Below are 15,948 nucleotides of genomic sequence, written 5' to 3' on the forward strand. Positions count from 1 at the left end.
GGAAAAACTAGAGCAATGAATTATTGACCTAGAAGACAAAGTAATGGAAAATAACGAAGCTGAACAAAAGAGAGAAAGAAAATAGATTTAGACTTAGGGAACTCAGTGACTCCATCAAATGCAGTAACATTTGTATTATGGGAGTCCCAGAAGAATAAAACGGGGGGGGGGGGGTAGAAATTTTATTTTGAGAATAGCAAAGGGGCACCATGGTGGCTCAGTCAGTTGGGTGTCTGCCTTCAGCTCAGTCTAGATCCTGGGGTCCTGGGATCGAGCCCTGAATCAGTCTCCTTGCCACAGCAGGGGTCTGTTTCTCCCTCTGCCCCTCCCCCAGTTCGTGCTCTCTTAACTCTCTCAAAAAAATAAATAAATAAATAAAAGATTTTTTTAAAGCGGGGGTGGGGGGTGGGGGGGGGGCGGGGGTGTGTGTGTGAAGAAGTAATAGCAGAAAACTTCCCTAATCTGGGAAAGGAAACAGACATCCAGATCCAGGAGGCACAGAGAACTCCCATCAAAATCAATAAATGCAGGTCAGTATCAGGATATATTGTAATTAATTTGCAAAATACAGTGATAAGGAAAAAAATCTTAAAAGCAACAAGACAAAAGAAGTCTTTAACTGACAAGGAAAAGCCCATAAAGTTAGCTGGACATTTCTCAACAGAAACCTGACAAGAAAAAAAAAAGAAAAGAAAAAGAAAAAGAAACCTGACAAGCCAAAAGGGAGTGGCATGATATATTCAAGTGCTGAACAGTAAAAATCTGCAGCCAAGAATACTCTATCCAGCAAAGTTATCATTCAGAACAGAAGGAGAGATAAAGAGTTTCCTAGACAAACAAAACTAAAGGAGTTTGTGACCACTAAACCAGCCTTGCAAGAAATATTAAAGGGGATTCATTGAGTGGAAAGGAGACACCAAAAGTGACAAAGTCAAGAAAGGATCAGAGAAAAATCTCTAGAAATAATGACAAAACAAGTAATAAAATGGCAACAAATACTTATCAATAATTACTTTGAATGTAAACTGGACTAATGTTCCAAAAGACTAGAGTAACAGAATGGATAAAAAAAACAAGGCCCATCTATATGCTACCTACAAGAGACTCATTTTACACCTACAGACACCTGCAAATTGAAAGTGAGGGGATGGAGAAACATTTATCATGTAAATGGATGTCAAAAGGAAGCCAGAGTATCAATACTTATACCAGACAAACTAGACTTTAAAACAAATAGTTTGTAAATAGTTTGTAACTTTTAAACAAATAGTTTGTAACAAGAAAGCCACTATATAATCATAAGGGGGGCAATCCAACAAGAAGATATAGCAATTGTAAATATTTATGCAACCTACATGGAAGCACTTAAATATATAACAAACATAAAGGAACAAATTGATAATAATACAATAATACTTTAACACCCCACTTAAATCAATAGAAAATCAACAAGGCAATAATGGCTTTGAATGATACACTGGACCAGATGGACTTAACAGATATATTCAGAACATTCCAACCTAAAACAACAGAATATGCATTCTGTTCAAGTGCACATGGAACATGTTCCAAAATATATCCCATATTAGGCCACAAAACAGACTTCAACAAATACAAAAAGACTAAAGTCATACCATGCACCTTTTGCGACCACAACACTATACAATGAATGGGTCAAGCAGAAAATTAAAAAAAGAAATAAAAGAAATACATGTAAACAGATGAAAAGGAAACACAATAGTCCAAAACCCTTGGGATACAGCAAACACAGTCCTAAGAGGGAAGTTTAGAGCAATACAGGCCTACCTCAAGAAGCAAGAAAAATCTCAAACAACCTAACCTTACATCTAAAGGAGCTATTGAAAGAACATCAGACAAACCATAAAGCCAACAGAAGGAAATAAATAAAAGTGGGGTGTTAAACAAATAAATGACATAAAAACTAAAAAAAAAAAAAAAAAAAAAAAAGCTTAAAAAAAAAAAACAAAAAAACAGATCAATGAAGCCAGGAGCTGTTTTTTTGAAAATATTAATAAAATTGATAAATTTCTAGCCAGAAACTTGGCATTTGCAACTATGTGGATGGAGCTAAAGAGCAGTATGCTTAAGTGAAATAAGTCAGCCAGAAAGAGACAAATACCATATTTCATTCATACGTGGAATTTAAGAAACAAAACAAATGAGCAAAGGGAAAATAAGAGAGACAGAGAGAGACAAATCAAAAACAGATTCTTAACTATAGAGAACAAATTGATGGTTACCAAGAGATAGGTGGGGGGATGGGTGAAATATGAGGGGGTAGTATAGGACCTTGACTCAAATTGCCCACAAACATTAAGAATGCTAAGATCTCAGGAAACTGAAATTGGAAACATCTGAATAGTTTTTAATAGGATATAAGTTCCATGAAGGCAAAGACTTCATGATTCACTCCTACATCCACAGTACACAGCAGTGCTTGTCCATGGCAGGTGAACAAATGACATTAAAAAGAGCTACTCAGCATCTGCATGGACCTTCCATGGGCTGGGCATAAGGCACATCCCCTCAATCTTTCATTTACAATGGCAGGCAGAAGCCTACTCCCAGCTCAGGAAAGCCAAATGTACACATTTGTTTCCAACTCCACTTAGTTGGTAGCTTGACCACGGTGGGAGTATCTATACTATGAAAACTGGTAAACACAACAAACCAGGGTTTTTTCCCCAGAAAAAGCCAGTTAACATTTACCAGCACACCACCGCCTTTAAGACTTACAAGGTCTCAGTGCCTGGGTGGCTGAGTAGTTTAAGCATCTGCCTTTGGCTCAGGTCATGATCCTAGGGTCCTGGAATCAAGCCCTGCATCACGATCCCCACTCAGTGGGATGTCGGTTTCTCCTTCTCCCTCTGAACCTCCCCGCCCTTCTCATGATCTCGATTTCTCTCTCACTCTGTCTCAAATGAATAAATTTAAAAATCTTTAAAAAATGAAGAAAAAAAAAGACTTACAAGGTCTCTTTTCTGTGAATATAGAGGCAAAAAAAGAGTTAAGCTCAGTTTTCGGCAATTCCAAGGTGGAAAATAGAGCAGTATTTATCAACTTATTTTGTAAAAGTATCAATTCACACCAGTCTCTGATAAGGGGTTTTTGCAGGTCTCTATGCAGAAACCACAGTGAAACTGAACGGGCTCCTCTGTGATGACAGTCCCCATTTGCAGAAAGTTACAGTTAATGAAAGTTAACTGACCAAAGGCAAAAATCTGACAATAGAAGTGATCTGGTCCAGGATTTTTAGCTGTACTCAGCAGGAGGAATAGCAGAGAGAAGTATTCTTACCTGTCTTGGTCCAGGATCAGAACCGACACATAGAATTTTAAATAATCTAGTGACAGGGACTCCTGGGTGGCTCAGCGGCTGAGCATCTGCCTTCAGCCCAGGGTGCGATCCTGGAGTCCTGGGATCGTGTCCCATGTCGGGCTCCCTGCAGGGAGCCAGCCTGCTTCTCCCTCTGACTATATCTCTGCCTCTCTCTCTCTCTCTCAATCTCTTTCATGAATAAATAAATAAAATCTTTTTAAAAAATTTATAGTTTTTATTTTCTTTTCAAACATTTTCATAGCATTTACTAGATGCAAGGCACTGGTCAATTTGCTTAGCAAGTATCTACTCATTATTCTAGCCACAAATACCACACATACAGCAATATTCAACATAACCCAGACAAAAGAAACCCTATTGACCCTTACCCTTCTGTTCATAAAAAAACAGAAACAAATCTATTCATGACCCACTTAATGGCTCTGGGCTTGTTATTAATGGTAAGAAACCTAAACTGGGACTGAGGTCCACCAGACCATGGATGGGCTTAACTTAACTGGACCTTCTTAGGGGCCCCAGACTACATTTGGCATATATGTCCCTTCAGGCTTACAACTGTGGAGTTTACTGAAAGACGACAGAACCCAAAGGAGAAAAAGCAATCAGTATTGCCACAGGCCTTCTCCTTTTTGAAGAGGTAGAAGGCTAAATTAGAAATCGTCCCCAGTTATGGAACAATGATAATAATAAGAAAACAAAACTACAAAGCTGGTTTTATTTATGTGTTCAGACATTACACCACTGATAAAATAAACTATCTTCCAAACCCTTAACTCAGTATAGACAATAAATAACAAAATCTTCTCATGAACTAATCTGCCAGGAGCATCTCCTCACACTATTTTTGAAACAAAATAGGCTAAACCACCAGAATGAGACTAAGATATATTAGGTAGAAGTTCTAAATCAAAGAGAAAACAATAGTCAACCTAGATCATTTAAGCTACAAGAGAGACTGATTCTCAAACAGCTTGAACTTTGGGATTCAAGCACATAAAACCATTATTTAGTTTTCTATCCAATCCAGAGTCTTTATCCTTCAACTGTATCAGAAAGTTAATCAGAATGTCTACTGAGCACATACTAGATGTACCAATGGGCTAGGTGTCCCAGGAAAAAATAAAGTATAAAGCACACTCCTTGCCCTTAGAAGTGAGATTTACTGGGGCACCTGAGTGGTCCGACAGTTAAGCCTCCAACTCTTGATTTTGGCTCAGTTCATGATCTCAGGGTTGTGAGAATGAGCCCCACACTGGGCTTCTCACTCAGCTTGGAGCCTAAAGATTCTGTCTCCCTCTCCTTCTGCCCCTCTCCTCCCCCTCTCCCTATTGAAAAAGAGAGATTTACTTAGATGAAGAAAAAGAAGACCTTCCATGTAAGAATAACGGCACAGAGAGGGGAATTAAGGTTATGAAAGGTCAAGAAGCCCAATTTCTTTTTTGTTTTTAAGATTTTATTTATTTAAAAAAATTTTAAAAGAAAAAAAAGATTTTATTTATCTATTCATGAGAGACAGAGAGAGAGAGAGAGAGAGAGAGAGGCAGAGACAGGCAGAGAGAGAAGCAGGCTCCATGCAGGGAGCCGGATGTGGGACTCGATCCCGAGTCTCCAGGATCACGCCCTGCACTGAAGGCGGCGCTAAACCGCTGCGCCACCCGGGCTGCCAAAGAAGCCCAATTTCTTACAGTAAAATATCATCTTCATAGGTAGGGTACAGTCAAGCAGAAAAGTTAAAACGAATCCAGTAGGCAAGGGGAACAGTTAAATAACACAACTTGATAAAGTTGTAGTTAGACAAGCTAGCAGGGTATGGGGAGGAAGGAGAGATGATGAGTTTCTATTTGAACTCGTGAATTTGCCATTGTAGTGAGTTAAGCCATGTTCCCCTAAAAAGGTACGGTCAAGTCCTAACCCCAGTTTTTCCTGGTGATGGAGGTGACCTTATTTAGAAACAGGATCTTTGCAGGTGTCATCAAGATATGATGAGGCCATACTGGATTAGAATGGGGCCTTGGGGGACCTGGGTGGCTCAGTGGTTGAGCATCTGCCTTAGGCTTGGGTTGTGATCCCAGGATCCTGAGATCGAGTCCCACATGGGACTCCCTGCAGGGAGCCTGCTTCTCTCTCTGCCTGTCTGTGTCTCTCATGAATAAATAAAATCTTTTTAAAAAATGGTAATTTTAATATATGAAATCAGGGAATAATGAAACCTCATGTCTGATGTTTTCCACTTTCACAGAGTTACTGCAGAGAACATGGCTGCATTAATTTCTTAGGGCTACCATAACAGATTACTACAAACTGGTTGAAAATAAGAGAAATTCCTTCTCTCATAGTTTAGGATGCCAGATGTCTAAAATCAAGGTGTTAATAGGGATGGTTCCTTCTGGAGGCCCTGAAGAGGACCCGGTCCGTGCCTCTCTTCTTCCTCGTGATGGCTTCCACATCCTTGGGATTTCTTGGTTTGTAGCAGCATCACTCCGGTTTCTGCCTCTGTCTTCCTACAGCCTTCTTCTCTGTGTCTCTTCTGTCTGTGTCTGCTCCTAAAAAGGACACCAGTCATTGGATTTGAGGCCCTATTCTTTTTAAGATTTTATTTTTATTTATTTATGAGAGACACAGAGAGAGAGAGGCAGAGACATAGAGGGTGAAGCAGGCCACTATTACAAATGTACAAACAGCAGCACCTGGGTGGCTCAGTCAGTAAAGTATCTGACTCTTGGTTTTGGCTCAGGTCAGAATCTCAGGGTCATGGGATTGGCCTTCAGTTGGCTCAATGCTCAGCACTCAGCAGGGAGTCTGGTTGAGATTCTCTCTCTCTCTCCCCCACACCCTGTTCATGCTTGCAAATGCTCTCTAAAATAGATAAATCTTTAAAATAAATAAGTACAAACAAATAAAACTCTATACTACCCTTCCTCAGAAACTACCCCATGGAAAAAGATAGTTGGACAAAGATTTTTTTTTTAATTAAAAGATATTTATCACAGCACTTTAAACCAAGAAACACAGTAAGTGTTCCAAAAATACAAGAATGATTAAATAATCAAATACTGTATAATGTATGAAATGGTGCTTTCAAAGAATATTTAATTATATAAGCAAATGTTTGTTATATGAATATTCATTTTTTTAAAGAGTTGGGTTTTTTTTTGTTTTTTTTGTTTTTTATGATAGTCACAGAGAGAGAGAGAGAGGCAGAGACATAGGCAGAGGGAGAAGCAGGCTCCATGCACTGGGAGCCGGACATGGGATTTGATCCCGGGTCTCCAGGATCACGCCCTGGGCCAAAGGCAGGCGCTAAACTGCTGCGCCACCCAGGGATCCCAAGAATATTCATTCTTCATAACTTTCTATGCTTTCAAAATTCTTAACTGTTTTACAATGAGAAAAAATATTTTATCTTTTTAAAAGATTTTATTTATCAGAAAGAGAGAACACAAGCAGGGTGAAGGACAGAGGGAAAGGGAGAAGCAGATTCCCTGCTGAGTGGGAAGCCTGATGCAGGGCTCAATCCCAGGATCCCAAAATCATGACCTGACCTGAAAGCAGATGCTTAACCGACTAAGCCATCCAGCCACCCCAAGAAAAAATATATTTTAAAAATGCTAAAGCTGGGGGACGCATGGGTGGCTTTGGGGAAAAAAGGATAATAAAAGTTGGCACAAGGACAAAATGCTAGCAAGGCTGAACTAGGACTTACACATATGATTCTAGAGTCCTGTGGCCCACTACCCAATAGTGATCTTCTCTAGAGTCCCATTTTTATCCCAGGAACATTATTCTCAAAAGAGAAGAGAAACAGGTTTGCCATGGCCAAGTACTATTTCACAAAATAGACTATTATGACTATGTGCTTTCCTAATTTAAAATATTTCCTCGGGATCCCTGGGTGGCGCAGCGGTTTAGCGCCTGCCTTTGGCCCAGGGCGCGATTCTGGAGACCCGGGATCAAATCCCACGTCGGCTCCCGGTGCATGGAGCCTGCTTCTCCCTCTGCCTGTGTCTCTGCCTCTCTCTCTCCCTCTCTCTCTCTCTCACTGCGTGCCTATCATAAATAAATTTTAAAAATTTTTTTAAAAATTAATTAAAATAAAATATTTCCTCTAGGGACGCCTGGGGGTGCTCAGCGGTTTAGCGCCTCCCTTCAGCCCAGGGCGTGATCCTGGGGGGCTCCTTGCATGGAACCTGCTTCTCTCTCTGCCTGTGTCTCTACCTCTCTCTCTGTGTCTCTCATGAGTAAATAAATAAAATCTTTAAAAATAAATAAAATAAAATAAAATAAAATATTGCCTCTAGCTCTGGCTGTGGGCTCTTGGTTTTGTGGTGCAACCCACCAGACACACAGTTCAGTTTGAATAAATGTATTATACTAAAGGGCAACATAAACTGAGAGAATCATTACCCAGAGATAGGCTGGCCAGAAAATCAGTAAAAAGAATGGAGAACAGAATTCCCACTCAGACATTTCAGCCAGAATGGAATTCATCAACAGTCCCACATCCCTGGGAAAAGGAAAATATCAGCACATGCTATATATCCTTAATGAAGCTGACAATTCTTATTCTCTTTTGCACAGTCACAGAAAACTAGGACACAATGTGATCCAGTAGTCACAAAACCATGTTATAAAGAACAATTTCTTAAGAAAAGCAAAAAAAACCTTAAGAAGGTTATTTCCTTCATTTAATTTTAAATATTTCACATATTGTATTTGCTCCACACACATTTACAGAATACCTATTATGTATAAGGGATTAAGACTTATCTCTGAAACACACATTAAGATCATTTTGCAAATAAGGTTTCATTCAAATCTATTAGCACTTCAATCTCCACCTTTCACCATCCCTTCTCATATCTGCAAGTGTCATAGCAACGACATATCTGGTGGCAAATTGCATTTGTTGCCAGAGAGATCATGACCACAGCTATGGGAAATATTTTAAAATTGTATTAAAATTTTTTATCTGGAAAGAGCCTACTTTCTTTTGGACTTATTTCAAGTCCTGAGCCTCTATAGTTTGAATAACCAGCTAATAATCCATGAAATCCTCAGTGTTTACATCTTTTCAGGCAGCTCTCCATCTCTATTCTGTTACTGTCAAGTAACCCCAATTAGTTTTGTAACTTTCAAAAGGCCACTTCCTAAGCCAGCAAGTGACTCTGTCAGTCACTCTGCTCCCAAAGGTGGGCAAGATGTCAAAGTTCTGAATTATCATCTGAAAACCTTACCGTTCACACTGTCTCTGCAGACTACATCAGTGATTCTTATCAAATAAAACTTATCATTTTTATTTTATTGCTTCATTCCCATGAAGTATGTCAATGAATATTGTATAGGTTCAGCTGGACTAATTCACACAATAATAAGCTAATTAAAAGTATTTTTCACTTTTCATTTACAGAGTAATGATTAAGTATTCCCTTTTTTAAAAATAAGATTTATGGTGGAGTGCCTGGGTGGCTCAGTCAGTTAAGTGTCCAAGTCTTGATATCAGCTCAGGTCTTGATCTCATCAGGGTTGTGGGTTAGGGCCACACACTGGGCTCCATGCTGGGCAAGGAGCCTACTTTAAAGCAAATAAATAAGATTTAATGGTGACTTAACCAAGTGATTTTGTATCCTTAAAATTCTTCAGTACAACTGACCATCATCAGGTCAAGATAACACCTCCCTCCAATAATTCTACAGTTATAGCTGCAGACTAAAGGGGGAAACTATCAATATCCCTAATTTCAATCATTCATAAATCAAACAAGTAATAAACATAAATAGATATATTATCTTAAGTTTCTAACGAGAGAGAGAGTGAAAGGAATATCTGGAGAATGAGAGAAATTAGGTAATAAGGCAGGGAAGAGCTTTTATGGACAATGGAATAATAAAAGCTAAGGCAAAGAGACTGGAAACAGAATAATGTACCCTGGGAATCACAAGTAGATTGGAATTCTTGGAGTTTAAGACGAGTGAGCTAAAGAAGGAAACAAGAGCCAGGTGGTAGAATGTCACTATAACGAGCCAGAAGGAATAGGGAGCTAGCAAAGGGTTCCAAAGAGCAAAGTGGCATGATCAGAGTTGTTGATAGGAATAATCAGAAGACAAAATAGAATGAAATTCAAGACTATTCTCCCACAAAGCCTGACTGTGAACTGAAGGAAGAAAGGCAAAATAGGGCAAGAAATGCAAAAAGGAGGAGGCCAAGGAGCCAGTGGGAGCAAGAGACATTGAAGATAAAGGAATGAGGAAGATAACTGTTGCAGGATACAGATGCTGAGGAGTTTTTAAGTGTTGACATAAAAGACTTCCACCAGAGATCTCCTTCCTGCTCTAGAGGAACACTAAAATCCAGAATTCCTATCTAGAACACCAAGTCTTCTAGTTCCTACCTTTCCAATGTGAATACCCTGAAGACCAAAAGCATCTAGTAGTTGGTCAGAAATGCAGAATCTCAGGACCCATCCCAGACCTCCTAAATCAGAATCTGCATTGTAACAAAACTCCCAGCAGATACACTTACATATTGAAGTGTGAGAAGCACTATTCCAGACCAATTCTGGAGAACTTTAGGAATTATGGAAAATAGAAAAGGAACCAGAAGACTGGAGACACAGAAAAGAGGAAGAAGAAAAATACAGCAAAACTTACATTGCTTAACCTACACTATAATTAATTACTGACAGGAAGGCCAGAGGTAATCACTAGGAGCCAGCACGGATCCATTAAGAATAAATCGTGTCGGATTCTCCTTATTTTCTTATATCAGTAAGCCTAAGTGATGTAGTAGACATAGTATATCTGGCTTTCTGTAAAATATCTGATGTCTCCAAATGTTTTTGGAAACAAGATAAAGAAACAATGACCTGGGTGTGAGTTCTAGCTAATAATTTAATTAAACAATTATTCCAGGGTGCTTGGGTGGCTCAGTGGTTGAGCATCTGCCTTAAGCTCAGGTCATGATCCTGGAGTCCCAGGATCGAGTCCCACATCGGGCTCCCTGCAAGGAGCCTGCCTCTCCCTCTGCCTGTGTCTCTGCCTCTCTCTCTCTCTCTGGGTCTCTCATGAATAAATAAATAAAATCTTTAAATAAATAAACAAACAATTATTCCAAATGGGTTTTGACTAGTAAATTATATTAACCTCAACTACTAGATCACTAGTAACAAGATCTCCAATCTTCTCTCCCTGTACCATTTAATATGTTTTTGAGGATTCAGATGGAAATACAATCGATACATAGTTAATACCATGGAAAGCAATAATGTTATGTGGCATAATCAGGATCCTTCCCCCTCCCAAAATTAATAGATTGATACAAAGAACTAAAACATTTTAGTTAAATTTAGATGAATTAAAATGATGATAAAATTAAAGTACTAATCTGGGCTCCTAAATTGAATCAAAAAAGGATGATGAAAAAGAGTTATAACAGCAGTACATAAAATAAAAGCTTGGGAGTTGGGGCACCTTGGTTGAGCATCTGCCTTTGGCTCAGGGCATGATTCAGGTCCTGGGATTGAGTCCCACATCAGACTCCACACAGGGAATCTGCTTCTCACTCTGCCTATGTCTCTGCCTCTCTCTGTGTGTCTCCCATAAATAAATAAATAAAATCTTAAAAAAAAAAAAAAAAAAAGCTTGGGAGTTTTAGTAGATGCTAAATTCAACAAGTCAACATGTTGACATTAACATGAGGTCAACAGGATAATATGTGAGTTCAGTTCAACCTATATGCTGAACTCCTCAACACGAGACTCATGTTAAGATTAAAAAGGAGCAAATAAATAAATAAATAAACATTTTAAATTTTTTTAGAAAAGACTAAAAAGGGGCAACAGAGATTTAAACTAGCTTTTGTGGGGATCCTTGGGTGGCTCAGCGGTTTAGCACCTGCCTTCGGCCCAGGGTGTGATCCTGGAGTCCCAGGATCAAGTCCCACGTCGGGCTCCCTGCATGGAGCCTGCTTCTCCCTCTGCCTGGGTCTCTGCCTCTCTCTCTCTCTCTCTCTCTCTCTGCCCCTGGGTCTCTCATGAATAAATAAACAAAATCTCTAAAAAATAAAAATAAAATAAGCTAGCTTTTGTATTCTGTAACTTGAGATAGTACATGAAGATCCCATAGTCAAAGTTAAAGATGCCTAATATTAACAATAAGAAGGCCTAATAAGCACACTAAATTGATTTGGAAAAATAAAAATAAAAAAAATAAATTGATTTGGAACATACTTTGATAGATGTCTACCTGCTCCCCTGTTGTTTGTATTCTAACAAGAGATTTGTGTGCTCAAGTAGTCACAATTCTTCCCAAAGCCAAATGGCCTTTAACTGGCCCTCTGATCACTCACTTGCCACTCTCTCAAACAAATAAATCTTAAAAAAGGAAAGAGGAAAAAAAAAAAAAAAAACGATGGGTAGAACTGATACTAATACTCCTCAAATTAAATTCCTACTTCCACCCCATCCCAACAACTCTCTGCAAGAATAAGTCTGAAGGCAACGCTATTATTATTCCCCTAGGAGTGGAAGAAATAAATCTAATGATCATAGCACTTAACCTTAAATAACTAGTCTTCTCCCTTCCATTCTCCTGACATCTATCCTCATTGCTTGACTCCCAGGGCTATAACCTAGGAGTGTGCATGATGCCCACCTGTCATCTCCACAGACTAAGAAGTCGGCCAGGCCATCCCTTTGAACAATGTGAAAGTGTGAAGCACCTGCATCAAAATCACAGAAAGTGTTCATTAAAAATATAGACTCCAAGACTCCATGTCAAACCCACCAAAAGGAAATTTCTAATGGCAAAACTCAGGAATCTGCATTTTTAACAAGTGATTTTATGCAAGCTTGGTTTAAGAATCTCTGCCTGGTGGGGTGCCTAAGTGGCTCAGTCAGTTAAGCATCTGACTCTTGATTTCAGCTCAGGTCATGATCTTGTGGTCCTGAGATTGAACGTGGCATGCAGCTCTGCACTCAGTGCAGAGTCAGCTTGTCCCTCTCCCTCCCTCCACTTGCTCTTGTGCTAACAAATAAATTCTTAAAAAAAAAAAAAAAAAAAAAGAATCTCTGCCTCACAATAATCACAGAGAGGCAAAGTGATTTGCCAACAGTAAACCGACCACACAACAGCAGGGCCAGGTTAGAATCTACCCTTCCTAAGCACCTGGTGTGATCCTTACCAACTAGAGCCCATGACTTGTTACTAACAAGAAAAATGACATAGTACTCTTTAGAGAAAAGTCCCATATACTCCTTTTTTGTTTTACTTAAGTCCCATGAAATCTTAACAATAATAGCAGCCCACAGAGAAACAGGCAGTTAACTCTCTCTAGTCTCTAATCAAGACCTTTATGTGTGGTTCATTTTAGGCCTTCTGGTAATTTGTAGAATCATTGCTATAAAGATTTGCAGCCTTGGGAGAAGGCCACAGAAACAACAGGACAAATAGAAAAGGTGCTATTCTCATCAATCAATGAGAAGGTCTGAAAACCAAAATTTGATTATTTTGTCTCTGCTTGAGTCTTGCTTGAACTCTGTGTTCCTGGAAATTAAATTCACACTTAGGTAGACTTCAAAGAGTTATTCTTTCCCTTCTATTTAACAGCCATTGGAAGTGTTTCTTGTCCTAAGAAACTGCACAGGAAGCCCCAACAAAATGTAGCTGTTAATTTTTTTAAAAATTTTATTTATCCATTCATGAGAGACAGAGAGAGAGAGAGAGAGAGAGAGAGAGGCAGAGACATAGGCAGAGGGAGAAGCAGGCTCCATGCAGGGAGCCTGATGTGGGACTCGATCTCTATACTCCAGGATCACGCCCTGGGCGGACACCCAACCACTGAGCTACCCAGGTGTCCCAAAATGTAGCTGTAATTAAAGGTGCAAATGAGCATACACTGGCAGCCTGGGTGGCTCAGCAATTTAGCGCCACCTTCAGCCCAGGATCTGATCCTGGAGACCCGGGATGGAGCCCCACATCTGGCTCCCTGCATGGAGCCTGCTTCTCCCTCTGCCCGTGTCTTGTCTCTGCCATTCTCTCCCTGTGTGTCTCTCATGAATTAAAAAATAAAATCTTTTTTTTTTAAAAAGTGCTTCATAAAGTTTAAGTAGGAAAAAAGTATTTCTTTTTTATTTAAGTATTTCTAAATAAACATACTATTTAGTCAACTGGAATCAGAAAATTTCTCCAAGGCATCGAGAGACAATAAATACCAAAGTAAGATGTCAGATCAAGATGCATATTCTTTTTTAAGATTTTACTTATTTGAGGGGATCCCTGGGTGGCGCAGCGGTTTAGCGCCTGCCTTTGGCCCAGGGCGCGATCCTGGAGACCCGGGATCAAATCCCACGTCGGGCTCCCGGTGCATGGAGCCTGCTTCTCCCTCTGCCTATGTCTCTGCCTCTCTCTCTCTCTCTCACTGTGTGCCTATCATAAATAAATAAAATTTTAAAAATTAAAAAAAAAAGGTTTTACTTATTTGAGAGAGTGAGAGAGAGAACATGAGCGGGGAGCCCAACACAAGGCTTGATCCCAGGACCCTGGGATCATGACCTGAGCCAATGGCAGACACTTAACTGACTGAGCCACTCAGGCAACCCCAAAATGCATATTTTTCAAAGTTATGGTTAAATGCTTAGAATATCTGAACCTCTACTCATCTGGAATAGAAAGAGATTTGTGGGTGGTTACCAAGTCCTACCTACTCAGAAGAGAAAGGAGGGAGTGCCCATTTCTCCCCCACACCTAGTCAGTAAGGGGGTTTCAACAAGTCCATCCAGACAGCTTGATGTATATCTTTGCAATTGGGGTTTACAGTGCAACATGAAAAGTTCCTCTGAGAAACTTAAAGGGCTAGCAATGAGCTGATGAGCTACTCAAAGAGGCTATAGGAGGCGGCCTGCACTCCCAGAATTCATCACAGCCAAGGATATGTGTGTGTGTGCTTCCTTGTACCAGATATAGGCTAAGGAGTGAGATGGGGTGGCATGGGGTCATGCTGAGGCTTGTCCAAGAGGTCACCTGCAGCGGCAAACAGCCCTCAACATAGAGAAGCTGAGGTCCATCAGCATTCAGGGGACTAAGAACATAGTACACTACTAACCAAGACTATGGGAGGGCATCACCACCACCAAGGAACAGGTGACAATCCAGAAAGTATGGAGCCACTTACACCAGGATTAGTCTTTAAGGCCTTTTCTATCCCTCCATCCCTGTACCACCAAGCCCCATCTCAGCACCGATCCTGGAGGACCAAGTAACCTTGGCCAGAAGCTCAAAATGGTGAAGGAAGCCAACCAGACTCTCTTTCCCAACTTCAAACTTCTCCTAGGCAATAGGCCTAGACTGCAGATTGCGGGGAGAGAAGAATTTTTCATTTTTCATCAAGTTTGGAGCTTTGCCTCTTTCATCAGACTGCATCTTATATACTAAATTGAAAGTGTTTTGTGGCAAGAATAACCAGAAGTCATGGAGTTGCCCATGCTTTGATTCAAGGTCATACCAATATAATTAAAGCAAAAAGGAATAAACCATGGACATAGGCAACAATGTGGATGAAATCTCCAAGGAAGTATACTGGATGGAAAAAAAAAAAATCCCCAGAGTTATATTCTATATTATTCTGTATTTCTGTAAAGCTCTTGAAATGATAAAATTATAGAAATAGAGATCAGATTAGTGATTGCCAAGAGTTAAGAAAAGGGTAGGAGTTGGAGGAAAGTGTACGTGGTTATGAAAAAGTAACAAGATGACCCTTGCAGGGATGTGTCTTGGTTATGTCAACATCCTGGTTATGATACCATACCCACCATGCACATATACCTCACCTGTACTGCGGAGGGAAACTGGGTAAAAGAGTATGCAACATGCCTGTGTTATTTTCTAAAACTGCACACGAATCTACAATTATCTCAAAATAAAACATTAAATTTTTACAAAGATGTGGAGGGCTGCCTTGGTGGCATAGTCATTTGAGCATCTGACTGTTGGTTTGAGCCCAGGGTCGTGAAAACAAGGCCCATGTCAGGCTCTGCACTGTGAGGAGTCGGCTTCAGATTCTCTCTCGCTCTGCTCTTCCCCTGCATGTGTACAATATGTACTCTCTCTCTAAAATACATAAATGAAATCTTTAAATAAATACATAAAAATTAAAAGGTGCTGAAAACTATGTATACACAAGTGGAGAGAACAAGTGATGACCAGCCAGTATCGGACTGATTCACATTATATCAGTTATAAGATGCTCTGAGTCTTTTGTCAAACTCACTGCATACAATTGTGCAAAAATCAGGGTTTTCAACCTACTATTTGCTCATTGCCTCAGTGTGGTAGGTTACCAGGGCTGTCATAAGAAAGTACCACAAACAGGATGGCTTAAAACAACAGAAATGTATTGTCTTGCAGTTATGAAAGCTAGAATTCTGAAGTAAAGGTGTTTGGCAGGACCGTGCGTGCTCCCACTGACACCTGTAGGGGAGCCTTCCTTGCCTTTTCCCCACTTCTAGTGGCTCTGCAGCGCTCCTCGACTTTGCAGCCCTGTAACCCCAATCTCTGTCTTCATCACATAGTGTTCTCCAGCACATATTGTGTCTCT

General features: G+C 40.0%; 1 protein-coding gene across 3 annotated transcripts in view; it reads right to left on the reverse strand.

The window, feature by feature from the left end:
- GPR176 (G protein-coupled receptor 176) overlaps positions 1-15,948 on the reverse strand; it is a 130,416-nt gene that overhangs the window by 99,096 nt on the left and 15,372 nt on the right. Inside the window, exon 2 of one of the 3 annotated variants that reach the window (XM_038580022.1) lies at positions 12,009-12,075. The exons of the other annotated variants lie outside the window; for them this stretch is intronic. Within the exon in view, the coding sequence (XP_038435950.1) occupies positions 12,009-12,075 (67 nt within the window). The remainder of the gene's footprint in view (positions 1-12,008; positions 12,076-15,948) is intronic. 3 annotated transcript variants of the gene reach the window in all.

Source organism: Canis lupus, chromosome 30 (genome assembly GCF_011100685.1).
Source record: "Canis lupus familiaris isolate Mischka breed German Shepherd chromosome 30, alternate assembly UU_Cfam_GSD_1.0, whole genome shotgun sequence".
In the NCBI taxonomy this organism is placed as follows: Eukaryota; Metazoa; Chordata; class Mammalia; order Carnivora; family Canidae; genus Canis; species Canis lupus.